Source organism: Pantherophis guttatus, chromosome 7 (genome assembly GCF_059756535.1).
Source record: "Pantherophis guttatus breed Tessera chromosome 7, ASM5975653v1, whole genome shotgun sequence".
Taxonomy (NCBI): domain Eukaryota; kingdom Metazoa; phylum Chordata; class Lepidosauria; order Squamata; family Colubridae; genus Pantherophis; species Pantherophis guttatus.
Window position 1 is genome coordinate 87,856,462 of NC_142069.1, and position 27,198 is coordinate 87,883,659.

General features: G+C 43.7%; 1 protein-coding gene across 1 annotated transcript in view; it reads left to right on the forward strand.

Moving 5' to 3' along the window:
* The window catches only part of ABCD2 (ATP binding cassette subfamily D member 2), a 37,258-nt gene extending 11,925 nt beyond the window's left edge, over positions 1 to 25,333 (forward strand). The window contains exons 4-10 of the mRNA XM_034419077.3: positions 699 to 867; positions 4,557 to 4,651; positions 6,733 to 6,878; positions 15,602 to 15,747; positions 19,126 to 19,210; positions 22,612 to 22,737; positions 25,103 to 25,333. Of these exons, the coding sequence (XP_034274968.2) occupies positions 699 to 867; positions 4,557 to 4,651; positions 6,733 to 6,878; positions 15,602 to 15,747; positions 19,126 to 19,210; positions 22,612 to 22,737; positions 25,103 to 25,313 (978 nt within the window). The 3' untranslated portion in view covers positions 25,314 to 25,333. The remainder of the gene's footprint in view (positions 1 to 698; positions 868 to 4,556; positions 4,652 to 6,732; positions 6,879 to 15,601; positions 15,748 to 19,125; positions 19,211 to 22,611; positions 22,738 to 25,102) is intronic.
* Positions 25,334 to 27,198: the final 1,865 nt, after the last annotated feature.

Genomic DNA, 27,198 nt, shown 5'->3' on the forward strand with positions numbered 1-27,198 from the left:
AAATCATGATCATAGTCATCATAAAAATACATTCATCTTAAATCATAAGATACAACACTTCAGTGGAGTAATTTCATCAGATCCTCCGGCTCAGAAATCCGCTGCTGCCGTTTCAAGGAATCCTACGATTGGAGAGAAAGGCTGAAGATTATTTGTCTGCAAGCAGAATTTATTACCCTCTTGAGACAAGCAATCAATCCTGATAGAAAGGGAATTCTTCGGATATAATTAGATCCAAAACGTTCTCCTACATTTCCTGTTCCTTTCTTGCTTTTCCCTACAGCCAATTAAGCTCCACATTTCTTTGTAAAGCCAGAGTTTAACTGCTACATGTCTGCAGCCAAAGAAAGTGTGTGAATAATTTCAAATGGATATTCTTCTCCAGAACCTGTCAGATTTTTTTTTTAAAAAAGGCCTACCGATTCAGCCATCTAACTAATGGAAATATTGTTCCATAGGTTGCTTTAGTTTAAAACTTGGGATTTCGCGACCTTCTTTTGTGAACAGAAAAATATCTGATGATGTATCAGGACGGGATTCAGCGATCTCGTTCTTCCTCAAAAACCAGATTAAAAATTTACCAAAATGTAAATTCAACATAAGCCTTTGCGATCATGAGCACAGCATTCTTTTCAGCGCTCAAATCCGTCCCACTTATCGTTATGGCTTTGAATTGTGATCGTTGTGTTGTTTTGCAGGTGGCAGAATTAGCCGGCTACACTGCCCGTGTTTACAACATGTTTTCAGTCTTCGATGAAGTAAAGAGAGGCATTTACAAAATGTCAGACCTTACTCCAGAACGGGAAAGCAGCAACAAGAAAAGGAATAAAGCCAAACAATGCATTAATGGCCCCTTAGAAATCAAAGGTAATCAATGCATTTCTGCTTTCTTGATTTCTTTTTAATATTTGACACCTGGGTACAGTACAGCACCGATATGGTGGAACAGCTTTATATCATCTTAAATATGTGTGGTTTTTTTTTTTTACTAGCTTTGTGCTGCTTTTATAATTTATTAAGGGATAATCGATAAATTCTATGTCACTGGCAGTGGATCCAACAGGAAAGGATTAATTAATGCCACCACTACTAGCCAGTAAAATTGGCAAAATTAACAGGCAAAGTTCTTTAGTCTAATGTGACTTTGCTTTAAATAGGATCCGAGCCAGAAAGGTACAGTAGTGGCCAAAATTGTGGAAACCTTTTGGGAAAAGTGTATTTTTGAGGTTTCATGGCTAATAACACCACTTTTTGGGGGGGAGTTTCAAGAGAATCCTATTCCACTGCTGGAATGGCCTGGGAATAGCCCAGGTCTTAATGTCAGGAAATTTCTCCTTAGTTCTAGGTTGCTTCTCTCCTTGATTAGTTTCCACCCATTGCTTCTTGTTCTACCCTCAGGTGCTTTGGAGAATAGCTTGACTCCCTCTTCTTTGTGGCAGCCCCTGAGATATTGGAACACTGCTATCATGTCTCCCCTAGTCCTTCTTTTCATATTACATGAAATGTAATATTCTTAGCATGATCTTGTTAATGCCTAATTGCATATTCATTGAGCGTGTTTTTTACATTATAATGAGGCATAATGAGTAAATAGCAATTGAATGGGGCTTTGATACTGGGCTAATTTCAGTGTCTGAAATTAGAGAGAGCAACTGTTAGGCTAATTTTGGGCAACATTGAACAAGGTAGAGTAAAGGTCTTTTCATCCAACACCATTAAAATAAATGAATGAACAAATGAATGGCTAAAACTTATGAAGAATGGTTGCAGGAATAGAGTATGTCTGGTTTAATGAAAAGGACAAGGGGTGACATGATCGTAGTCTTCCAATATTTGAGGGGCTGCCCCAAAGAAGAGGAAGTCAATCTATTCTCTAAAGCACCTGAGGATAGGACAAGAAGCCATGGATGGAAACTAATCAAGGAGAGAAGCAACTTAGAACTAGGGAGAAATTTCCTGGCAGTGAGGACTGTGCTTCAATGCTAGCTACCTGCCTCTAATACAATCCCTGGGCTTTGAGAGTATGAAGATGAAGTCAAGATATACTTTTAAGTGAAAAGTCAAAAGGAAGCAGGCTGTTCGGATGATTCAAATAAACATCCATGCAGACTTTCCCTTACCTACTGGATATGTTGAGCTACAGCTACCATCCATTTGAATGCACGATGGCCACTTAAAAGCATAACGATCGATGTCAAACAGCAATTTGCAGGATCATCAATATGCTTCATGCCGAGGTATTTGCAGGGCAGGAAGAGAGAAGAGGAGGAAGAATGGAAATGACAAATATAAAAAATAAATAAAAATAAAACCGCTGTGCTGTTGTGATGCAAATTTAGCCTCCTTTTGTACATTCATTGTTGTATCATACGCACAACTCAATATTTCTGTTCCTAAGCAAGGCAGTTAATGTGTGATACCCCGTGTGCATAGGTTGTGAGTTATGCACGGCTGGCTGGGGAGTTCTGAGAGTTGAAGTCCATAGGTCTTAAAGTTGCCAAAATTGGAAACCTTGCCCTAGAGTGAGTAGTTGGGCTTTGGAAATCATGAGATAGATAGATAGATAGATAGATAGATAGATAGATAGATAGATAGATAGATAGATAGATAGATGATAGATAGATAGACAGCCAAGCTCCCATCCAATCAGTTCACACCCCCACTGGCAGTTAAAAGGAAGAAACAGCTGCGATCACACACATTGCTCCTAGAAGCACGAAGCCGAAAACACCAGCCTGAAGATGACGAATGAGACTTCGTCGAAACGTTGCCAAGACACCTCCAATTTTACGCGGGAGAAAACCTGAATAACCAAAGACCTACATAGATAGATAGATAGATAGATAGATAGATAGATAGATAGATGATAGACAAACAGACAGACAGACAGACAAACATACTGTAGACATAGATATAGTTATAGATTAATAAGGGACACGGGAGCTCAGTGGCTAAGACACTGAGCTTGTCGACTGAAAGATCAGCAGTTCAGCAGTTCGAATCCCTAGTGCCGCGTAATGGGGTGAGCTCCTGTTACTTGTCCCAGCTTCTGCCAACCTAGCAGTTCGAAAGCAGGTAAAAAATGCAAGTAGAAAAATAGGGACCACCTTTGGTGGGAAGGGAACAGCGTTCCGTGCGCCTTTGGCGTTGAGTCATGCCGGCCACATGACCACGGAGACATCTTCGGACAGAGCTGGCTCTTCGGCTTGGAAACGGAGATGAGCACCGCTCCTAGCACATATGTGCGAGGGGAACTTTTACCTATAGATTAGTATGTAGGAGCATGAACGCAGCCTAGTCTCTGATGTTTTAAAGAAGCTGTGTCTTTTTCCCAGGTTTATACCACTGGCTTTTGAAGTCCTACATGATGCTAGGAAAAGATTTGGCTGCTTGAAGATGTTCTAGAATTGGCCATTTTGGACTGGTTATCTATTGCTTCAGAATATATTTGCTTATATTCTGAAGCATATGCTTCAAATTGAATAGGGAGTATTGTGTAGCCTTATCAAGAATCAATTCTTTAAGCGTTGAGTAAAACATAACACAAATTTAACAGATTTGTAGTGATTATGCGTCATCTAAGATTGAGCAGCCTGGCGGCCTAGAAGTGACGCTCTCGCCTCACAGTCCAAAGGCTGTGAGTTCTATCCTAGGTAGCGACAGATATTTCTCTCTCTGGGCGCAACGTGTTATATTGTCTGCTGTGAACACGGCATAGGTGTCAGGAAGGGCATCCATCCAGTAAACGCTCAGCTCCATTCAGTCACCCCGACTCCACCCCGACGCAAGGGATTACAAGGTCTTTAAAAGAAAAAGAAAAATTCTCGGTCTATGATTTATTTATTTATTTGTTTGTTTGTTTGTTTTAATTTGTATACCGCCCTTCTCCAGCAGGACTCAAGGCGGTGAACAGCCAGAATAAAACAGAACATACAAAATTTAAAAACAGTTTAAAAATAATTAAATATTTTTTGGCCACAATTTAAAACAACCCAATTAAAATCAATTAAATTTAACCAAAAACTGTGGGATCAAGCCAGCCCGGTGCAAATTCTTAACGTAATGGAAGCCTAAGAAACAAAGTCCAATCTCTTTCCTAATCCCATCTAGAATTTAGGAAAGCATTTTCATGTGAAAGAGCCTTGGTAGTACAGTGGTCTAAGGCACCCTGTTATTAAGCTGGTTATTAAGACCAGCTGCCTGCGATTACTGCAGGTTCGAATCTCGCCAAGGCTCAAGGTTGACTCAGCCTTCCATCCTTTCTAAGGTAGGTAAATTGAGGACCCAGTTTGTGGGGGCAATAAGCTGACTTTGTATAAATATACAAAAGGATGAAGGCTATTGCTGAGCACATTGTAAGCCGCCCTGAGTCTCCGGAGAAGGGCGGCATATAAGTCAAATTAAAAAAAAACAAAACAACTCACCAGGCAACAAAGGTCTGTTTGCAAAACAGCCTTTCAGAAACCAATAATTTTCTCTGTGTGTTTGTGTGTCTGCTTGCTCTAATTAACACACCTTGTGCTTTTTGTCTTTTTTTTTTTTTTTTTTACTTATAGGAAAAGTAATAGATATTGATCATGGGATTATCTGTGAAAATGTCCCTATAATTACCCCCAATGGAGATGTGGTGGTTTCCAAGCTAAACTTCAAAGTAAGATGCTATGCAGGAATCTTCTGATTGTTGTCATCACATTTAGCACAAAACGAGCACAGAGTTCATGTACCATATGTTAAATACTTGGACAAGCATATGGAAAATGGGGAGATCAAGCAAGGTAGGCATAGCAGCTGGACGGCAGAGGCAGAAATGTGTACAGGTAGTCCTCGAGTTACGACCCCCGAAAGTTTAGGTTGCTAAATGAAACATTGGTTGAGTTGAGTTTTGCCCCGTTTTACGGCTTTTCTTGCCACTTTTCTCGTTAAGTGAATCGTCGCCTTTGTTAAATTAGTAACATGGTTGTTAGGCGAATCCGGGTTCCCCCTTGACTTGTCAGAGTGCCACAAAAGGGGATCACGTGACACCCCACCCCCTGGGACACGCGCCTGTTTTTTTTTTTTAAAAAAATAAATGGATTTGTTTGCAAGTAAAATAGGAAGCAATAACAAGATGCAGACTGTAATGCACAGTCCTGCATCTTAATTTATGTTTCGACAGGCAAGAATAGCTTAGAGGTTGATATTTATGTATAAGCTGATATCCATAACTGATGTCGAAGTAGAATTGGGTACCATTAGGGATGCATTGCAGACGATTACCGTATTTTCCGGAGTATAAGATGCACCTTTCCCCCCCCTAAAAGGGGGTGAAAATTTAGGTGCGTCTTATACACCGAATGTAGCCCCGCCCACCCAATGGCCCCCACCCTTTGGCCTCTGCCTCCCAGCAGTTACCTCCTTGCAGCAAGCAGCGAGAAGAAACAGCTCGTTTCAGCTTCAGCACAGCCTAATTAGCACAAGTTGATTGGATCAGTCTCCCGACTCTCAGCTGTTTTGCGGGAGCCTCTGCTGCTTGCTGCAAGGAGGTAAATTCCTGGAAGCAGATTTTTTTTTCTTATGCTAATCAAGCTATGCTGAAAACGAAAATGAAAGTAAAGCAGGCTCTTTGCTGTTTGCTGCAATGAGGCAAAATTGCTGGGAGGCAGAGACAAAGGCAGATTTCTTTTTCTTGTTTTCCTCCCCAAAAAAGATAAGGTGCGTCTTATAGTCCGGAGCGTCTTATACTCCGAAAAATACAGTAACTGTTGACAAGTTTTGTGAAAGTTATGATTGGAAAGAATTCGTGGCTTCATTACGCTTCTGTTGTGCTTGAACTTCTTACGCAAACTAAGGATCCAGACTGGGAACAGGGACATACAACTAACCAAATTTTAGGGTGAATTCTTAGTCATTGAATCGGCATGTTCGGGGGTGTGGGGAGAACGTAATGGATGGTGTCAATCATCATGATAAAAAGGAGCCCGGGGGACACAGTGGTTAGAATGCAGTATTGCTGGCTAACTCTGCATTCCTACAGTCAGGAGTTCAATCCTGACCGGCTCAAGGTTGACTCAGCCTTCCATCCTTCCAAGGTTGGTAAAATGAGGACTGAGATTGTTGTGGGCAATAGGTTGACTCTGTAAACTGCTCACAGAGGGCTGAAAAGCACGATGGAGCGGTATATAAATCTAAGTGCTATTGCTATTGCCCTTCCTTCCTTCCTTCCTTCCTTCCTTCCTTCCTTCCTTCCTTCCTTCCTTCCTTCCTTCCTCCCTCCCTCCCTCCCTCCCTCCCTCCCTCCCTCCCTCCCTCCCTCCCTCTCTTATTCCTTTCTCATTATCCTTCCTGGTGGCACAGTGGTGAGAATGCTGTATTGCAGGCTAACTCTGCCCATAGTCTGGAGTTCGATCCTGACCGGCTCATCCTTCCTTCCTTCCTTCCTCTCTTATTCCCTTTCTCATTCTTCTTCCGGGTGGCGCAGTGGTTAGAATGATGCACTGCAGGCTGATTCTCCCTACCGCCAGGAGTTCGATTCTGTCCCGGTCAAGGTGGACTCAGCCTTCCATCCTTCCGAGGTCGGTCAAATGAGGACCCAGATTGTTGGGGGGGCAAGAGGCTGACTCTGTACACCGCTTAGAGAGGGGCTGTAAAAGAACTGTGAAGCGGGATATAAGTCTTAAATGCTGTTGCTATCAGAAGCCAGGTGAAAATATCTGCTCTCTCCAAAGTGATTGTGTCTCTTACTCCACTTTACAGGTTGAGGAAGGCATGCATCTCCTCATTGCCGGCCCCAATGGTTGTGGGAAGAGCTCCCTGTTTAGGATTTTGAGTGGTTTGTGGCCCGTCTATGAAGGGGTTCTGTACAAACCACCTCCTCAGCACATGTTCTACATACCACAAAGGTTTGGAAGTTTTGTTTCTTACAAATCTGGTTCACAAGAAAGGGTCTACGGGCTAAACCATACGATGAACAATTGAGGGAACTCGGTATGTCTAGGCTAGCAAGGAGAAAGAATGATCTGATAGACATCCAGTATTTACAGTAGTGGCCAAAATTATGGAAACCATTTGGGAAAAGTGTATTTTCTAAAACTAGCTAATAACGCGACTTTTTTTTTTTGGAGTAGTACCATAAAATTATATATCAGTGGAAAGATAATTTAATCAAGAATGTGATGCAAAAACTTTTATGAAGGATTTGCTATTAGAATAGCAGTTACAGTATTTCATTTCATTTCATTTTCATTTATTGGATTTGTATACCGCCCTACTCCCGAAGGACTCAGGGTGGTGAACAGCCACAGAATAAAACACATAAATACAAAATTTAAAAACAGAATAAAACCGAATTAAACAGTTTGGCCGAGACAAATTTAAAACACCCAATAATTTTAAAAACGAATTAAAATTTACATTTTAAAGGGGAAAGATTTAGGCCAAGCCGGCTTGATGGAATAAAAAAGTCTTGAGAGCGCGACGGAAGGTGCGCAGATCCGGGATCCTCCATATCTCCGGGGGGAGCTCATTCCAGATAGTATAAAGAATAAAAGTGAAACACATAGGAAAAATGAGATATACAAAAATGATCCCCATAGAAAAAGCGAGACATACAAAAATGATCCCCATGTCAGTTAATGCTTAGTTGGGCAATCTTTAGCATGAATTACGGCCTTAGGATGTCTTCCCATGGAGTGAACCAAGTCTTTTAGTTCTGTTATAATGTGAAACCAAGATTGAATGATGGTTTCTATTAACTGGGTTTTATTGCTGGGTCGTTTCTGACTGCCAAGTTTCTTTAGTTGGCTCCATAGATTTTTCAATTGGGTTAAGAAATTCTGGGCTATTCCCAGGCCATTCCAGCAGTGGAATAGGATTATCTTGAAACTCCAAGAAAAGTGGTGTTATTAGCCATCAAACCTCAAAAATACACTTTTCTCAAAAGGTTTCGACAATTTTGGCCACTACTCTTAAGGGGAAGAGAAGAGAGGGTTGACCTATTCTCCAAACCACTGGAAGGCAGGACAAGAAGCAATGGGTGGAATATCATTAAAGAGAGATTCAGCCAAGAATTAAGGGGAAATTCCTGGTTGTGGGAGCAATTAATCAGTGGAATGGCTTCAGAAGTGGTGGGTACTCTGCCATTAAAAATGAAAGAGAAAGAAGATACAAAATGCTACCAAACATGGAATCTATTTGATCAGCGGTTGGAAAAAAGGAGTGGTGGAGATGAAGAACGTAATATGTATTGTTAAGCAAATTAAATACCCAGGAAAAATGTGTATTAAGCACTAAGAAATGTAATTAATAAAAAAATAATTTAAAAAAAAGAAGAAGTAGTGGATACTCCATCACTCTGTTATTCTGACTATCAGTAATTTCTGACTGACTACTGGAGGTATTTAAGTAGAGATTGGACAGCCATTTGTCTGGAACGGTATAAGGCAGTGATGGCGAACCTATGGCACTCGCGTGCCATATCAGTAGGTACGCGAGCTCAGCTCTGGAGCGCATGCGCGCGCCAGCCAGCTAATTTTCAGGGCTTCTGGGCCCACCAGAAATAGGAAAACAGGCTGTTTCTTGCCTCCGGAGGGCCTTTGGGGGGGGGGAAGGCCTGTTTTTTGCTGTCCCCAGTCTCCAGAGCCTCTCTAGGAGTCTGGGGAGGGCGAAAACGGCCTCTCCCCCCCAGAGGCCAGAAACGGCCCATTTGCCAAATTCTGGTGGGACTGGAAGGCCCGTTTTTTGCTGTCTTGAGCCTCTCTAGGAGTCTGGGGAGGGTGAAAACGGCCTTCCCCACCGAAAGTTGGCAAACGGGCCGCTTTTGGCTTCCGGAGGGCCCTTGGGGGGTGGGGAAGACCGTTTTTGCCCTCCCCAGACTCCTAGAGAGGCTCTATGGATCCATCCATCCATCCACCACCCACCATCCATCCATCCATCTATCCATCCATCCATCCATCCATCCACCACCCCAATCTATCCATCCATCCATCCACCACCACCACCCACCCACCATCCATCCACCCATCCCTCCATCCCTCCACCACCCACCTATCCATCCATCCATCCATCGATCCATCCATCCACCTATCCATCCACTCACCCATCGATCCATCCATCACCCACCATCCATCCTCCACCACCCACCCATCCCTCTATCCCTCCACCACCCACCTATCCATCCATCCATCCATCCACCCACCTACCAACCCATCCACCCATCCATCCTCCACTACCCACCGCCCACCCATCCCTCTATCCCTCCACCACCCCACCCATCCATCCATCCATCCACCCACCTACCAATCCATCCATCCACCCATCCATCCTCCACCACCCACCCATCCCTCTATCCCTCCACCACCCACCTGTCCATCCATCCATCCCTCCATCCATCCACCACCCACCATCCATCCATCCATCCATCCACCACCCCAATCCATCCATCCATCCATCCATCCACCACCCACCTATCCATCCATCTATCCATCCATCCATCCCTCCATCCACCACCCACCTGTCCATCCATCCATCCATCCCTCCATCCATCCACCACCCACCTATCCATCCATCTATCCATCCATCCATCTATCCCTCCACCACCCACCTGTCCATCCATCCATCCCTCCATCCATCCACCACCCACCATCCATCCATCCACCACCCCAATCCATCCATCCATCCATCCATCCATCCACCACCCACCTATCCATCCACTCACCCATCCATTCATCCATCTACCCACCTACCAACCCATCCATCCTCCACCACCCACCACCCACCCATCCCTCTATCCCTCCACCACCCCACCCATCCACCCATCCACCCATCCATCCATCCAAAGAATAGCAGAATAACAGAGTTGGAAGAGACCTTGGAGACTCTGGCCAGTTCCAGGTGATATTGGTGGGGTGATGGAGGTACCCTACAACACCACAGGGCCTAGGCTAGACTTCTCCACCCCTCCACCCCACCAAGACCACCTGGAACTGGCCACAGAGCCTCCCCAGAGTGAATATTTCTGCACTTTTCGGAACAATTGTTGGTCATTTTTTTTTTCTTCCTGTGTCAGCAGGATGACTTCTAATTATAACCTCCTGCTTATGCAAAAAAACAACAACAACCCACTAAACTCTGCACTGGGTAAGCTGTGCTAATGGGTGTAAGCTAATTAAACTTAGTTGTAGTAACGGAGCTCTTTGAAATATTTAAGAGACCCTGCTGGGTGCTGGACAGAGAGGCTCACTGACCGTTATTTGAAGCCCGTTTCAATTATTTATACCTTAAAAGAATTGTGGAAAATATAGCTTGGCCTGGAATACTCTTGAGCTAATTTCAGCGGAGAAAATAGCATATCACTTAAAAATAAAGAACCATTAGTAGTGGCTGTGTGTGCGTAAAATACGATTTATGGGTTTGAGGATTAAAAATATATATGGACTAAGTGAAGGTTTGAAGGGATTTATATAAATAAATATAAATAGTTATATGATATTTATATAAATATGAATATAATATAAATATTTATATATAAATATTTATATAAATATAAAGGGGTGCGGTGGCTGAGTGGCTAAGACGCTGACCTTGTCGATCGAAAGGTCGGCAGTTCAGCGGTTCGAATCCCGAGTGCCGCGTAATGGAGTGAGCTCCCGTTCCTTGTCCCAGCTTCTGCCAACCTAGCAGTTCGAAAGCAGGTCAAAAATGCAAGTAGAAAAACAGGGACCACCTTTGGTGGGAAGGGAACAGCGTTCCGTGCGCCTTTGGCGTTGAGTCATGCCGGCCACATGACCACGGAGACGTCTTCGGACAGCGCTGGCTCTTTGGCTTTGAAACGGAGATGAGCACCGCCCCCTAGAGTCCGGAACGACTAGCACATAGCGAGGGGAACCTTCACCTTTACCTTTATATAAATCTACGAGAGACGGAGGATATTGTAACTATTGTAGAGAAAACAGGAAAACATATTTCATCATTTTCCTTTCTCTTGCTTATTTATTTTCCTTCTTTATTTCTATCTTTTTCTTTAGATTTGACTCTCACTGCGTATAAAATTCTAAATAGAAATAAATAATAATAATAATAAAAAATGAAGGTGGAGACTTAAATGAAACTTGGACAGTAGATAGTACCAAAGACATATTCCACCTCTATGGAACACAGGTAGCCCTCGACTTACGACCACAATGGAGCCCAAAATTTAGGTTGCCAAGCGAGACAGCTGTTAAGTGAATTTTGTCCCATTTTTGTGACCTTTCTTGCCTCACTTGTTAAGCGAAACACTGCAGTTGTTGAATGAGTAACCCGGTTGTTAAGTGAATCTGGCTTCCCCCAGCTCGTCAGAAGGTCACAAAAGATAATCACATGACCCCAGGACGCTCCGAATCGTCATAAATATGAGACAGTTGCCAAGCGTCCGAATTTTTGATCATGTGACCCTGACGATGCTGCAACGGTCGTAAGTGTGAAAAACAGTCATAAGTCACTTTTTTCCAGTGCCGTCGTAACTCGAATGGTCGCTAAATAAACTGCTGTAAGTCAAGGAGTAACCTGTGATGGTTATAAATCCCGTTGATACATTTAAATTAGTAATGCCCATTTTATCAGCTGTTCATATTTGCTTTTATTAGAATCTAGGTCAAGATTGAGGCTTTAATCCTCCCTGCAAGAACATTAACAGTGAATTCCAGTAATTTTATGCCGGACGGCTTTTGCACATTAATGTGACATGCTTAGAATCACCAAGGAGATTCGCTATTTAATAATTCCAGGTTTGCTTTTTTTTAAATGCGCTAAACCAGACGTGGGCTTCATATACTGTTACCGCCTGTTCGCCCAGCACTGGAAATGTGAGCGTGCCCACATACACGCTTTGCTCGCTTGCGTGCGGCGTCACAAAACACGGCAATTCGCTTGCGTGAGCCATCCACACATGCATGCGGTGCATTGGTGGGTTTCAAATATTTTTACTACCGGTTCTGTGGGTGTGGTTTGGTGGGCGTGGCGTGGCTTGTTGGGCATGGCTTAGTGGGCGTGGCAGGGAAAGGATACTGTAAAATCTCCATTCCCTCCCCACTCCAGGGGAAGGTGACTGCAAAATCCCCATTTCCTCCCAATCAGCTGGGACTTGGGAGGCAGAGAATAGATGGGGGCAGGGCCAATCAGAATTTTTACTACCGGTTCTCCGAACTACTCAAAATTTCCGCTACGGGTTCTCCAGAACTGGTCGGAACCTGCTGAAATCCACCTCTGATGCGACGTCAAAAACACAGCAATATAGGATGAGATTGCGCCCAGGCGGGTGGGCGGACCCAGGCGGGTGGGTGGGGGAGGGGCCCACCTGCAGGTCGCTACTACCGGTTTGCCTGAACCGGTCCGAACCAGCTGAATATCCTAGTCTCTGCCCTAGACAAATCAAGAGTTATATAGAAATGACTTATTCAAATTCTTCATCAAATTTGTAACAGAGTAGACATGGATGTGTTTGTGTGGTCCTTAGTGTTCTTTGAGGTTGTTTTCTTGCAGACATTTCTTGACCTTACTAGGTAACATCATCAGTACTAGTAGGGAGTGGGGTTTGCTCTCATTTTATATATAAGTGGCTTTCTCTGTCAGTATTGGTGGGAGAACCTTTGGTGATTCCTTTATTAGGCTATTGTTTATTGTTAGTGATGGGACCTTAGCTTCCTGAGTCATTAAAACACACAAGTAGTCCCAAAAACTTCTTTTATTGCAACAGCTGTGAATTATGTTCATTCACAGCTGAGTCCCAATTAGTTGCAAAAAGTCCTTCGGGAGAAATCCTTCAGGATAATCACCCACCTTTATCTCCCTTGACACGCTGCCGAAGACCTACTTGGCAAAGCCACACGGAGTCCAGAATCAAACAGAGATGCCGACTGGGAACAGAATTAACAACATTGCTTTCCTGCAAAGGGCCCACGTGCCTTTGCCCCTTTTTAAGCCTTATGGGAGGGGCCAATCATCTCCAGGCCTTACTCCCGAGTCGTCCCTTTTGTTTTAACAGTTCTTGCCTTCTGGCGTGTGCGCATTGGGAACAGGCTTCCCCTGTTCCTCTGCCTCGCTGAGGTCTGACTCTGGAGGCTCCGGAGGCAGCACGTACCTCCCAGATGGCCCTTTCTCTGCCTCCGACGCAGAGCCCTCATCCGAGCCTTCCCCAGACTCCAGGACTGGCCCATGTTCCTCCCCAGCCTCCTCACTGTCCGACTCCGCTGCCAGCTCCTCAGGCTGCTGGTGGACCACAACAGTTAGCTTGTTTGTTTGAGTTGGTAGTTCCTTGATTGGGGTATTGTTTACTGTTCGATTGTGGGTCTAGTGTTAATCTTGGTGTTCATCCCTGCTCATCTGGATGTTGATTGCTGGCGAGGAGGTACAGGTAATCCTCGTCTTACAACAGTTCATTTAATGACCATTCAAAGTTAAAACAGCACTGAAAAAAAGCGACTTATGACTCTTTTTCACACTTATGACCGTTGCAGCATCCTCATGGTCACATGATCAAAATTCGGACACTCGGCAACTGACTCATATTATGATGGTCACAGTGACCCGGAGTCATGCAATCCCGTTTTGCCGCCTTCTGATGAGCAAAGTCAATGGGGAATTAGGACTCACTTAACAGCCGTGTGACTGACTTAACAACAGCAGTGATTACACTTCACAACTGCGACAAGAAAGGTCATAAAATGGGACGAAATCCACTTAGCCACGATCTCGTTTAGCAACACAAATCTTGGGCTCCGTTGTGGTGGTAAGTCGAGGACTACCTGTGTTCTCTTCTGCGGGGGATAATTTTTCTACGTTTTTCAAGGAGACCGTTCTCAACGATTTAACAAAGAGAGTTACTGCAAGGGTGCAATGGAAGCCCTGTCTGTTTTTTCATGCTCGCAATAAAAAAATGGAGTAAAATTTTAATGGCGGATTGAACATTTTTATTCCACCCACCCTTTCCCTCCCACAGATATTCCCCTGATTGTCAGAATGGAATCAGGAAAGTAAAACTTGTCAGGATTACTATTGGCTAGGCAAATGAGAGGCAACCTTTGAGAATTTTTGCTGTCTACCATATTTTTCAGAGTATAAGACACACTCCCCCCACCCCCAAAGAGGGTGAAAATTTGGGTGCGTCTTATACACCAAATGTAACCAAAAACATGAGGCACAGAGGCGGCGATGGTCTGTGGCAATCCCTGCAGTCTGGAACAGCTGATGGAGGTATTTCACCTGCCAATCAGCTGCTGGTGCTGAATCAGGCTGCAATAATGTGCTGAAGCTGACCTGGCTGTTTGCTATTTGCTGCAAGGACGTGTCAGAGTTTGCAGTAGCAATCACATCCAGAAAGCACACACAAGTAACTGATTCAGCAGGATTCAATAACTTCTCTTTATATATATAATATAACACATGAAGTAAATATCTAGTACCAAAAGCAGGTTTTCCAGCTTGGTAGCAAATACAAGCAAAACACAAGCAGAGGAGAGGAGTTTCAGTTTTAGTTTTGAGCAGCAGACTAGTTTAGAGCTCAGCACAGAGTCAGAGCTGCAGAGCTAAGCCACACCCAGGCTCCTTGCTGTCTCCTTCCTTGTTGCTCACACAGCAAATACTATGTACTATATATTTACATGAAGTAAATATATAGTACCAAAAGCAGGTTTTCCAATGTGGTACCAAATACAAGCAAAACACAAGCAGAGGAGAGGAGTTTCAGTTTTAGTTTTGAGCAGCAGACTAGTTTAGAGCTCAGCAATCAGAGCTGCAGAGCTAAGCCACACCCAGGCTCCTTGCTGTCTCCTTCCTTGTTGCTCACACAGCAAATATTGTTTCAGTTTCCAAACAGTCTCACACACTGATAGGATGCTAGCCAGATGAATATCGATGGATGCTGGTAGGCAGAGGCAGAATTTTTTTTTTCTTATTTCCATCCCCCAAAACTAAGGTGCGTCTTATACTCTGGAGCGTCTTATACTCCGAAAAATATGGTAATTAGATTTATTGACCAGTTTAACTTATTGCTAGTAAAGCAAACCAACCAACCAACAAAACATATCTAAAACATATTCCCATCTCTACATTCAGAATATAATTCCCGGCAAAAGGTATCCAAATGATCAGATTTGGGAATAACTAGGAATATTTATTAAAAATAAGAGGCAGTATGAATTTGAAGAAAGAAACACTTTCAAGCAGTCCATGAAAATTCACCCATTTCTATCCGCTTGGAATGGAAGACAAAAATATATTTGTCTTTATTTATTTTTTTAGACTCGTTTGCTGCCCATCTTGCATAGATATAGTTCCAACTCGATACGATGTTCTGTTTTGTGTGAATTTTCACTCAAAGGCGCGAGATCAATTCTTTAGTCTTCAGCCAGAGTTATCCCCGCTAATAAACTCTAATTATTTCTTCTGTAAACAGTGCATTGTTTTTTTCCAGCACGTTTAGGAAAACAACCGTCCTCAAATAATTACAGCATTTAGAAACGTGGTATTTAAAGCATTATATATTCTGCTCGGAGAACAGCAGCCTGAAATAGCAGGGTTGAGATGGGACTTTCACACAAGGCAAGGGGGCAAATCCAATTATCTTTTTTTTTTTTTAATTTCTTTTCAGGCCTTACATGTCCCTGGGGACGCTACGGGATCAAGTCATCTATCCCGATTCAGTGGATGACATGCATGAAAAAGGATACCAAGACCAGGATCTGGAATTTATCCTGCAGATAGTTCATCTGAATCATATTATTCAGAGAGAGGGAGGTAGGCATTGTTTTTCTGGAAAATACGGCATGTCGTTAGAAAGTGGGAATTGCAAATGCCAACCAAACCAGGAAGGTGAGCTCACTTTCTGTCGGGGTTCCAAGCAGGGATGGGCTTCAAAAACTTTAACAAGGGGTTCTCTGCCTTGGGTAGGCGTGGCTATGGTGGGGGTGACCTACTCGGCCTCCTGCACCACGGCAGGAGGGCATTTTTGCCCTCCCCGGGCTCCGGAGGTTTTTCTTGAGCCTCCGGGAGGGCAAAAACAGCCTGCCTAGGTTCTGGAGGCCGTTGTTTTGCCCTCCCTGAGCCCCTACATGCACCCTGCACTTACCTGCATCCAAAACGGGCCGTATGGGGACTTCTGAGAGGGGCGGCGTGGGGTGGGTGGGGCCAGCCAGGAGTGGGATTTGGGGGTTCTCCGAACTGCACAGAATCTTAGCTAGAGGTTCTCCCGAACCCCTGCGAACCCCCAGCAGCCTACCCATGGTTCTAAGTAACACCCCCAACGAAAAAAGACTCTGAGGCTTGAAATTCCTCAAAGTTGCATTTTATTAGAGATGTCATATTGGCACATCTGGGGAAACCCGAATCTGAAAGTTTCCAGGTTTTCCCCACCCAAAGGAAAGTCCAAGTTCCTACCCAAGCATCCACAAGTTCATCACATGGTCCAATCCAAGCACCGTCCCAACTGGAGAGGCCTCTCAGCCACACCTCCCCAGGTGCAGGGCAAGATGTCCTTGACTCTTTGAGAAAGGAATGTTATTAGATGGATAGAAGATGGATGGATGGATAGATAGATAGATATAGAGAAAGATAGAAAGAGACAGAGATAGATAGGTAAGTAGATAGATACAGGTACATGCTAGATACAGATAGATTCTAGATAGAAATAGGTCCACAAAGATGATAGATAGATAGATAGATAGATAGATAGATAGATAGATAGATAGATAGAAAGACAGAAAGAGAAACACAGACAGACAGATATTAGGTAAGAAGATGGATAGATAGGTAGGTAGGTGGATGGATGGATAGATATAGAGAAAGACAGAATGAGACAGAGACAGATAGATAGGTAAGTAGATAGATATAGATAGATGCTAGATACAGATAGATTCTAGATAGAAATAGGTCGACAAAGATGATAGATAGATAGATAGATAGATAGATAGATAGATAGATGATAGATAGATGATAGGATTGAAAGAAAAATAGATGATAGATAGATAGGTAGATGATAGATAGATAGATAGATAGATGATAGATGATAGATAGAAGATAAATAGATGATAGATGATAAATGATTGAAAGAAAAATAGATGATAGATAGATAGATATAGATGATAGAATTGAAAGAAAAATAGATGATAGATAGATAGATAGATGATAGATAGATGATAGGATTGAAAGAAAGATGATAGATAGATAGATAGATGATAGATAGATAGATAGATAGATAGATAGATAGATAGATAGATGATAGATAGAAGATAGATAGATGATAGATGATAGATGATTGAAAGAAAAATAGATGATAGATAGATAGATGATAGATAGATAGAGAGAGAGAGATGATAGATGATAGATGATTGAAATAAAAATAGATGATAGATAGATAGATAGATAGATAGATAGATAGATAGATAGATAGATAGAAGATAGACAGACAGATAGTAAGTAAGAAGATGGATAGGTAGGTGGGTGGATGGATGGATGGATAGATAAAGAGAAAGACAGAAAAAGACAGAGACAGATAGATAGGTAAGTAGATATAGATAGATTCTAGATAGAAATAGGTTAACAAAGATGATAGATAGATAGATAGATAGATAGATAGATAGATAGATGATAGGATTGAAAGAAAAATAGATGATAGATAGGTAGATGATAGATAGATAGATAGATAGATAGATAGATAGATAGATAGATGATAGATGATAGATAGAAGATAAATAGATGATAGATAATAAATGATTGAAAGAAAAATAGATGATAGATAGATAGATATAGATGATAGAATTGAAAGAAAAATAGATGATAGATAGATAGATAGATAGATTGATAGATTGATAGATTGATAGATAGATAGATGATAGATAGAAGATAGATAGATGATAGATGATAGATGATTGAAAGAAAAATAGATGATAGATAGATGATAGATAGATAGATGATAGATAGATAGAGAGAGATGATAGATGATAGATGATTGAAATAAAAATAGATGATAGATAGATAGATAGATAGATAGATAGATAGATAGAAGATAGACAGATAGTAAGTAAGAAGATGGATAGGTAGGTGGGTGGATGGATGGATGGATAGATAAAGAGAAAGACAGAAAAAGACAGAGACAGATAGATAGGTAAGTAGATATAGATAGATTCTAGATAGAAATAGGTTAACAAAGATGATAGATAGATAGATAGATAGATAGATAGATAGATAGATAGATAGATGATAGATAGATGATAGGATTGAAAGAAAAATAGATGATAGATAGATAGGTAGATGATAGATAGATAGATAGATAGATAGATGATAGATGATAGATAGAAGATAAATAGATGATAGATGATAAATGATTGAAAGAAAAATAGATGATAGATAGATAGATATAGATGATAGAATTGAAAGAAAAATAGATGATAGATAGATAGATAGATGATAGATAGATGATAGGATTGAAAGAAAGATGATAGATAGATAGATAGATGATAGATAGATAGATAGATAGATAGATAGATAGATAGATAGATGATAGATAGAAGATAGATAGATGATAGATGATAGATGATTGAAAGAAAAATAGATGATAGATAGATGATAGATTGATAGATGATAGATAGATAGAGAGAGAGAGATGATAGATGATAGATGATTGAAATAAAAATAGATGATAGATAGATAGATAGATAGATAGATAGATAGATAGATAGATAGATAGATAGAAGATAGACAGACAGATAGTAAGTAAGAAGATGGATAGGTAGGTGGGTGGATGGATGGATGGATAGATAAAGAGAAAGACAGAAAAAGACAGAGACAGATAGATAGGTAAGTAGATATAGATAGATTCTAGATAGAAATAGGTTAACAAAGATGATAGATAGATAGATAGATAGATAGATAGATAGATAGATAGATAGATAGATAGATAGATAGATAGATAATAATTAAAGTTAGATAGATTGTAGTTGTAAGTCAAGGACTATCCATATTTTACTCTCGCAAGAAAGATCTCTCCATAGCCTGAGCCACTTTTATGGTTTTCATGGAAATCTTCCTTTCACTTAACAAACGGTTGTCTTACAAAGAATGACTTGAGTTTTCATAATAAACACCGAGGCTTTGTATCTTTTATGCGACTCCCTGAAGGGTGGAACTCTGTGATCGATTGGAAAGACGTCCTGTCTGGAGGAGAGAAGCAGAGAATGGGGATGGCTCGGATCTTTTATCACCGGTAAGTCTAATCCTTTGGTTTTGGTGCGGATAGAATAGTCAGGAGTTAGTTTAACGCCACTGATAGGCGGAATAGCAACAGCACTTAGACGTATCTACTGCTTCACAGTGTTTTACGGCCCTCTCTAAGCGGTTTACAGAGTCAGCCAATTGCCTCCAACAATCATTCTACAGACCTCGGAAGGATGGAAGGCTGAGTCTCATCAGGATCGAACTGCTGGCTGTGGGCAAAGTCGGCCTGCAATACTGCATTCTAACCACTGCCCCACCAGGAAGGAGAATGAGAAAGAGAATAAGAGAGGAAGGAAGGAAGGAAGGGAGGGAGGGAGGGGAGGGGAGGGGAGGGGAGGGGAGAGAGAGGGAGTAACGAAGGAGTAGCAATAGACTTATATACCGCTTCACAGTGCTTTACAGCCCTCTCTAAGCGGTTTACAGAGTCAGCCAATTGCCTCCAACAATCCGGGTCCTCATTTTACCGACCTGGGAAAGACGGAAGGCTTAGGCTTAGGCAACCTTGAGCCGGTCAGGATCGAACTGCTGGCAGTGGGCAGAGTCAGCCTGCAATACCGCATTATCACCACCGCGCCACCACGGCTCTAAAGCAGCGTTTTTCCCCACCTTGGCAAATTGAAGACAGCTGACTGGGGGGATTCTGGGAGTTGGAAGTCCACCCGTCTTCAAATTGCCAAGGTTTTAAAGACGCCGATCTTAGCGACTTGATTCTGTAGATCCAAGGCAAGCAAAGAATTTACAATAATTGGATCCAACAAAGCACAACGAATGAGATCTATTGAATCGCCTCTTGGTGTTGATTTCATTCAGAAAGACTCTGAAAAAGAAAGAAATGCAGGGGTAGCAACTTGGTGACCTTCGGAAACGGTGGACTGCCTCCAACAAGGTCTGGCGTTACACAATCGCAATTTGCAACTTTCCAAGCTGGCTCTGTTACACAAGTTGCACTCTCAGGTTCAGTTTATAGTCAGTCACTGACACACTCACAGGCCTGGACCCGCAACCCACATTCCCACCCGCAACCCCAAATCAACTGAACATGGAGGCACAAACGGTTCTTTAAAATACACAGAGACCCAGTGAATTTAAAACAACAGCAAACTTTACTGATATAATTGTCCTCTTACACACGCACACACATTCTCATCCACACTTACACATCGTCCACTACTAGGCTGCCAGGCGCTAGCCAGGGGGATGGAAGCTGGGATGGGATGGATCCATTTTTGGATCCATGGGATCCAAAAAAAAAAAAAACCTGGCCAGACTTTAGGACTTCTTTTTATCCCCCCGAGTTGGTGGGGAGGGCTTCCCATTCAGGCTCAACTCCTTTATTGCTGAGGCTTAGGGAGAGGCTTCCCATGTGCTCATGCCCAAATTTTGTCCTTTTGTTCACTTAAGGACTTGGTTTCCTTTCCCCAAGGGAGCGTTTCTTGGGTTTTGTGCGCCCTGCTTTTATGCCTTCACCACTTTTAGGTATGGTGGCTTTGGCCTAGTCTCACAGCTTCCTTTGGGGTCTATGAAGGGGAATGGGACAACCTGCCATGGCCAGCTCACCAAGCTAACTCACCATGGCCAACTGCCCAAGGTCAATTGACCAAGGCCAATTGACCAAGGCCAATTCACCAAGGCCAATTCACCAAGGCCAACTCACCAAGGCCAACCAACCATGGCCAACTCATCAAGGCCAACTTACAAAGGCCGACTCACCAAGGCCCACCCACCAAGGCCAATTCACCAAGGCCAACTCACCAAGGCCAACCCACCAAGGCCAATTCACCAAGGCCGACTCACCAAGGCCCACCCACCAAGGCCAATTCACCAAGGCCAACTCACCAAGGCCAACCCACCAAGGCCAATTCACCAAGGCCAACTCACCAAGGCCAACCCACCATGGCCAACTCATCATAGCCAACTCACCAAGGCCAATTCACCAAGGCCAACTCACCAAGGCCAACCCACCAAGGTCAACTCACCAAGGCCAACTCACCAAGGCCAACCCACCATGGCCAACTCACCAAGGCCAACTCACCAAGGCCAACCCACCATGACCAACTCATCATGGCCAACTCACCATGGCCAACTCACCAAGGCCAACTCACCCAGGCCAACCCACCAAGGCCAACTCATCAAGGCCAACCCACCATGGCCAACTCATCATGGCCAACTCACCAAGGCCAATTCACCAAGGCCAACTCACCAAGGCCAACCCACCAAGGTCAACTCACCAAGGCCAACTCACCAAGGCCAACTCACCATGGCCAACTCACCAAGGCCAATTCACCAAGGCCAACTCACCAAGGCCAACTCACCACGGCCAACTCACCATGGCCAACTCCCCAAGGCTAACTCCCCAAGGCCAATTCACCATGGATAACTCACCAAGGCCAGTTTACCATGGATAACTCACTATGGCCAAGTTACCACGACCAGCTCATTGCAGCCAATTCATCACGGCCAACTCACCAAGGGACCACTCACTGCGGGTCAATTTAACAATTCTATTTGACGATTTAAAACAAATATAAACTATTTTAATTTTCGCCATTTCACATTTCCTTCCGTCCTTCCTTTTGCATAATTTCTTTAATGATTCTCTTCCGCCATTTCTTTGATATTAGTGTAACTCTTGTCCTGAAGCAAGTTGTCCTGCAAGTGAGTTAGCCGTGGTGAGTTAGCCACGGCGAATTGTCTTAGACCCCTATGAAGAGCACTCAGTCAGCTGAAAAGACAACATTTCCACCCTATCTTCCTCTAGAGATCTGCCAGGAGGAAAAAGCAGGAGTTTTTAATGAGAAATACATGGGTTGGATGGAAACTAGTGGTGCTGATGAATAGCACATTTATAAATTCAGTGGCATTTCTTTGAGAAGAGGTGAAACAGGACACTCCTAGACGCTTACTCTGGCAATCCAGTTGCTTCCATCCTGGCGTCAGGAGAAATGTGAGAAAAATGCAAGTAGTCCTCGACTTATGACCACCATTGAGCCCAGAGTTTCTGTTCTTAAGGGAGAAGTTCATTCGGTGAGTTTTGCTCCATTTTATGACTTTTCTTGCCACAGTTGCGAAGCGAATCCCTTCAGTTGATTGATGAGTTAGTAAACATGGTTGTTAAGTGAATCCGGCTTCCCCCATTGACTTCGCAAAAGGGGATCACTTTTGGGGCACACAGCAATGGTCGTAAGTGTGAGTCAGATGGCAAGAGTCTGAATTTTAATGGGGATGCTGCAAGAATTGTAAGTGTGAAAGACAATCACAAGTCGCTTCTTCCATGGCCGTTGTAACTGATCACTAAACAAATGATTGTAAGTCAAGGACTTGCCTGTACAGTATTCAGGGGAACAGCAAAAAAATAAAAAAAAGTATAATCATGTTTCTCTTTTTTGCAAGGCCGAAATACGCACTGCTCGACGAATGTACGAGTGCCGTCAGCATTGACGTGGAAGGAAAAATATTCCAGGCTGCTAAAAGTGCCGGCATCTCCCTGCTTTCCATAACTCACAGGCTATCTCTCTGGTGAGTCTGAGTTTAAAGGGGAATACACGCTCTCCTCTTCCTCGTACTTCAGTGGGGCATCAAATAATGGGGTTAATTAAGCCTCTGCTGTTTAAATCTATATATATATAAAAGCGAAATACCACTCGCGCATCATCACGAAATCTCCAGAACCGTAAAGCCTACAAACTTGAAATTTGCCATGTATGTTCCTCTTGGCTTCTAGGTGCTCGCTAAGAAAGGATTTTTTGAAATGACCATCAGATCATTAGTATTTCTTATAATTATTATTAACACGCTCTGATGCTAATGAGTTAGGCATTCTACTCCCTCTTCCCCACCTGAAAAGAACTCTGTTCCAACTGTCACTTGGGCGTGGGCATGGCCAGTGCATGACTCATCCGGCCTGCGGGCTGGGAGTTTAGACATTCTACTCCCCACCTGAAAGGGAGAGAAGGGGATAAAAAAGGAGAGGCTTCTGTGGGGCAAGCCTGAGGGAGAGAAGGGGAGAGGAGAGGATCTATGGGGTCAGCCTGAGGGAGAGAAGGGGATAGGAGAGGATCAATGTGGCCAGCCTGAGGGAGAGAAGGGATAAGATAGGAGAGGCTTCTGTGGGCAAGCCTGAGGGAGAGAAGGGGAGAGGAGAGGATCGATGGGGCCAGCCTGAGGGAGAGAACAGGGATAGGAGAGGAGAGGCTTTTGTGGGGCAAGCCTGAGGGAGAGAAGGGGAGTGGAGAGGCCGATGGTAACTACTCAATAATTTTCAAGCTGTGTCAATTTATCAAGCCCGATCACATAGTTGCATAGTGGAGCACGGGTATCCAGCTAGTAAGTAATAAATACAGAGTTTTTCACAACGTGTAATTTGCAAAGGTCTCAAGAGATCCAGCTTCAATCAACGTAACTACTTGCCTCCAGAAGTTGTAGGTGCTCCATCACCGGAGGTTTTCATGAAGAGATTGGACAGCCATTTCTCCGGAATGGTACAGGGCACGGGTGTCAAACTTGATTTAATTGAGGGACACATCAGGATTGTGTTTGCCCTGGAGGGGGGGGGCTGGGGGCCAGGATAGGGTGGGCGTGGCCCTCTACCAGTGATAACAGCCCTCCCAGGCTCCATTTTCAGCCAGGATGGCCTCCTGCAACGTTTTGCCAGAGAAAATGGAGCTTGCGTGGCCCCCGAGCTCCATTTTCACTGGCAGAGGGCTGCAGGAGGCCATCCTGGCTGAAAACGGAGCCTGGGAGGGCCGTTTACAGTCCCCCCGAGCTCCGTTTTCGGTGGCAGAGGCACCATGGGCTGGTGCCTCACTGTTTTCAAGGTGGCCCCGCAGGCCAGATCTAAGGTTGGATCCGGGCCTTGAGTTTGACACCCCTGGTATATGATCTCCTGGGGCTGTTGGACTAGAAGACCTCCAAAATCCCTCCCAGCTCTGGTATTCTGTTAGTCTTTTGCCAAACCACCTGAAGACAAAGCAAGAAGTAATGGATGGAAAGTAATCGAAGGAGAGAACCGAGAACTAAGGAGAAATTTCCCGACAGTAAGAACAATAAACCAGCGGAATCGCTTGCTTCCAGATTTAAACAAAAAGATTCCACAAAAATCTTGAGGGTTTTTAAGAGGCTGGACAGCCATTTGTCTGAAATGATATAGGGTTGGACCAGAAGAGCCTCAAGGTCCCTTCCAGAAGTGAAATCCAGCAGGTTCTGACAGGTTCTGGCGAACCGGTAGCAGAAATTTTGAGCAGTTCGGAGAACTGGAAAATACCACCTCTGGCTGGCCCCAGAGTGGGGTGGGAATGGGGATTTTGCAATATCCTTTCCCCAGGAGTGGGGAGGGAATGGGGATTTTGCAGTATCCTTCCCCTGCTACACCCACCAAGCCACGCCCACCATGCCACACCCACAGAACCAGTAGTAAAAAAATTTGGATTTCACCACTGGTCCCTTCCAACTCTGTTATTCTGTATCTCCTCCCTCAGGGCACTTGGAGGGAGAGAGTAGAAAACTGATTTTAAAGAACTGTATAACCCAATTCATCATCACCATCATCATCATTTAACGACCCCATAATCCCTTGCGGAGTGGAGTCTGGGCAACTGAACGGAGCTAGCAGATTGTTTTAATGGCCGGATGCTCTTCCTGTTGCCAATGCAGAGTTATATTCAGCAGATATATTCTCATCGTGCCCAGAGAGAGAAATATCTGCCTGTACCTAGGATCGAACTTATAGCCTCCTGATTGTGAGGCGAGAGCTCCATCTCTAGGCCACCGCACCACTCTGCAACTGTATGACCCAATTGTTGAGAATAAATTAACGCACTTATTCCAGATCCCGTTGCTCGATTTTATAGCGAGGATTTTTCTCTCTCTCTCCTTATTCTTGCAGGAAGTACCACACGCACCTGCTCCAGTTTGACGGGGAAGGCGGTTGGCGCTTCGAAGAGTTGGACACTGCTATCCGCTTAACTCTGAGCGAGGAAAAGCAGAGACTCGAATCGCAGCTGGCAGGGATGCCAAAAATGCAGCAAAGACTAAATGAACTTTGCAAAACGCTCGGGGAAGATTCCGTGTTTAAAACAGTGGATAAAGGAGAATAAAACCCTTTAGGTTTCCTCTCTCCCGCCCCACAATTTTTTAAAGAAGAAATATATATATATAAATATAAATATAAATATAAATTTAAATATAAATATAAATATACACATGCACTTTGGATTCTAAGATGCTCTGGTTTACATAGACGATTAATTTAGATTTGCAAGGTTGATTGCCCCGGTTTGAACCAGTGGTGGTATTCAGCCTGTTCGCACCAGTTGAGGCAAACTAGTAGTAATAAAAGCTACCGGTTCACGCGAACCGGTAGTAAAAAAAATGCTACCAGTTCATCCGAACTGGTATCTCCGACGATTAGCTGTGCCGCGTGATTATATTAAATCCTGCTTTCTAGCAAATCTAAATCGCGCAGCACAGCTGTTCCCCCCTTACCTTGTCACTTACCTTCTTAAGCCTCCTTTTTCTGTGCTGCGCGGTAGCGCCTGTGGTGCGCATGTGCGCGCAGTGTGCATTCACACAGTGAACAATTGGCAAACCTTGGAGGATTTCACCACTGGTTTGAACGGCCTTCGGATGGGTTGGGCTTCACCCCTCATAATCCGGTGCTATTCGGGGGGATTTGGGGATTGAAATCCAACAGAATTGGCCAGAAATTCTGAATTATATGCTTCAGAAAATTTGTTGCATTGGGAAAGAAAAATACTGTTCATAATTAATCATAGTGAGGTTTGTTTTGCTCCGTGTGAAAACGGGGGGGTCTTGAAGAAGCGTGAAATGTCTCAAACACGTTTTTTCCCGTTTTTCTTTGAAGACGTTCCTTTGAACCTTTGAGGAAAAACATAAAAACTCCAGTTGCCTTTTGTAACCAAAAAAAAAATGCATCTTTGAGACAACAATGAAACTGGATGACTGAGAATCTCCTTAGATGGAAAAGCTCAATGAAAAATCTTATGCATTACAGGTAGTCCTCGACTTACAACTGTTCGTTTAGTGACTGAAGTTACGACATCACTGAAATACAATTTTTTTAAAAAAATATACATAGATAATACACTCACACACAAACACACCCACAGAATTCATGGGCAATCTTATTTTAAGACATTTTTAAAAATACAAACATCCCTCAGTTTATGCATTGATGCTAACGCAGGCCTAGAGATTTTCCCCACTAACAATTTTAGTATTTACTAGACGCTAAATTAATTGTTCTCTGCTTCTATAGTTTTTTTTTCTCCAAATATCAGTGGTGGTATTCAGCCTGAAGACCTGCAGGTGGGCCTGTCCAGTGGTGGTATTCAGCTGGTTTAGATCGGTTCGGACAAACCAGTCGTGGGAACCTGCAGGTGGGCCCATCCAGTGGTGGTATTCAGCCAATTCAGACCGGTTCGGGTGAACCAGTCATGGCAACCTACAGGTGGGCCCGTCCAGTGGTGGTATTCAGCTGGTTCTGGCAAACCGGTAGTGACGACCTGTAGATGGGCCCGTACAGTGGTGGTATTCAGCCGGTTCGGACCAGTTCGGGTGAACCGGTAGTGATGACCTGTGGATGGGCCTGTCCAGTGGCGGTATTCAGCCGGTTCGGACCGGTTTGGGTGAACCAGTCGTGGCAACCTGCAGGTGGGCCCGTCCAGTGGTGGTATTCAGCTGGTTCTGGCGAACCGGTAGTGGCGACCTGTAGATGGGCCCGTACAGTGGTGGTATTCAGCCTGTTCGGACCAGTTCGGGTGAACCGGTAGTGATGACCTGTGGATGGGCCTGTCCAGTGGTGGTATTCAGCCGGTTCGGACTGGTTTGGGTGAACCAGTCATGGCAACCTGCAGGTGGGCCCGTCCAGTGGTGGTATTCAGCTGGTTCTGGCGAACCGGTAGTGACGACCTGTAGATGGGCCTGTACAGTGGTGGTATTCAGCCGGTTCGGACCAGTTTG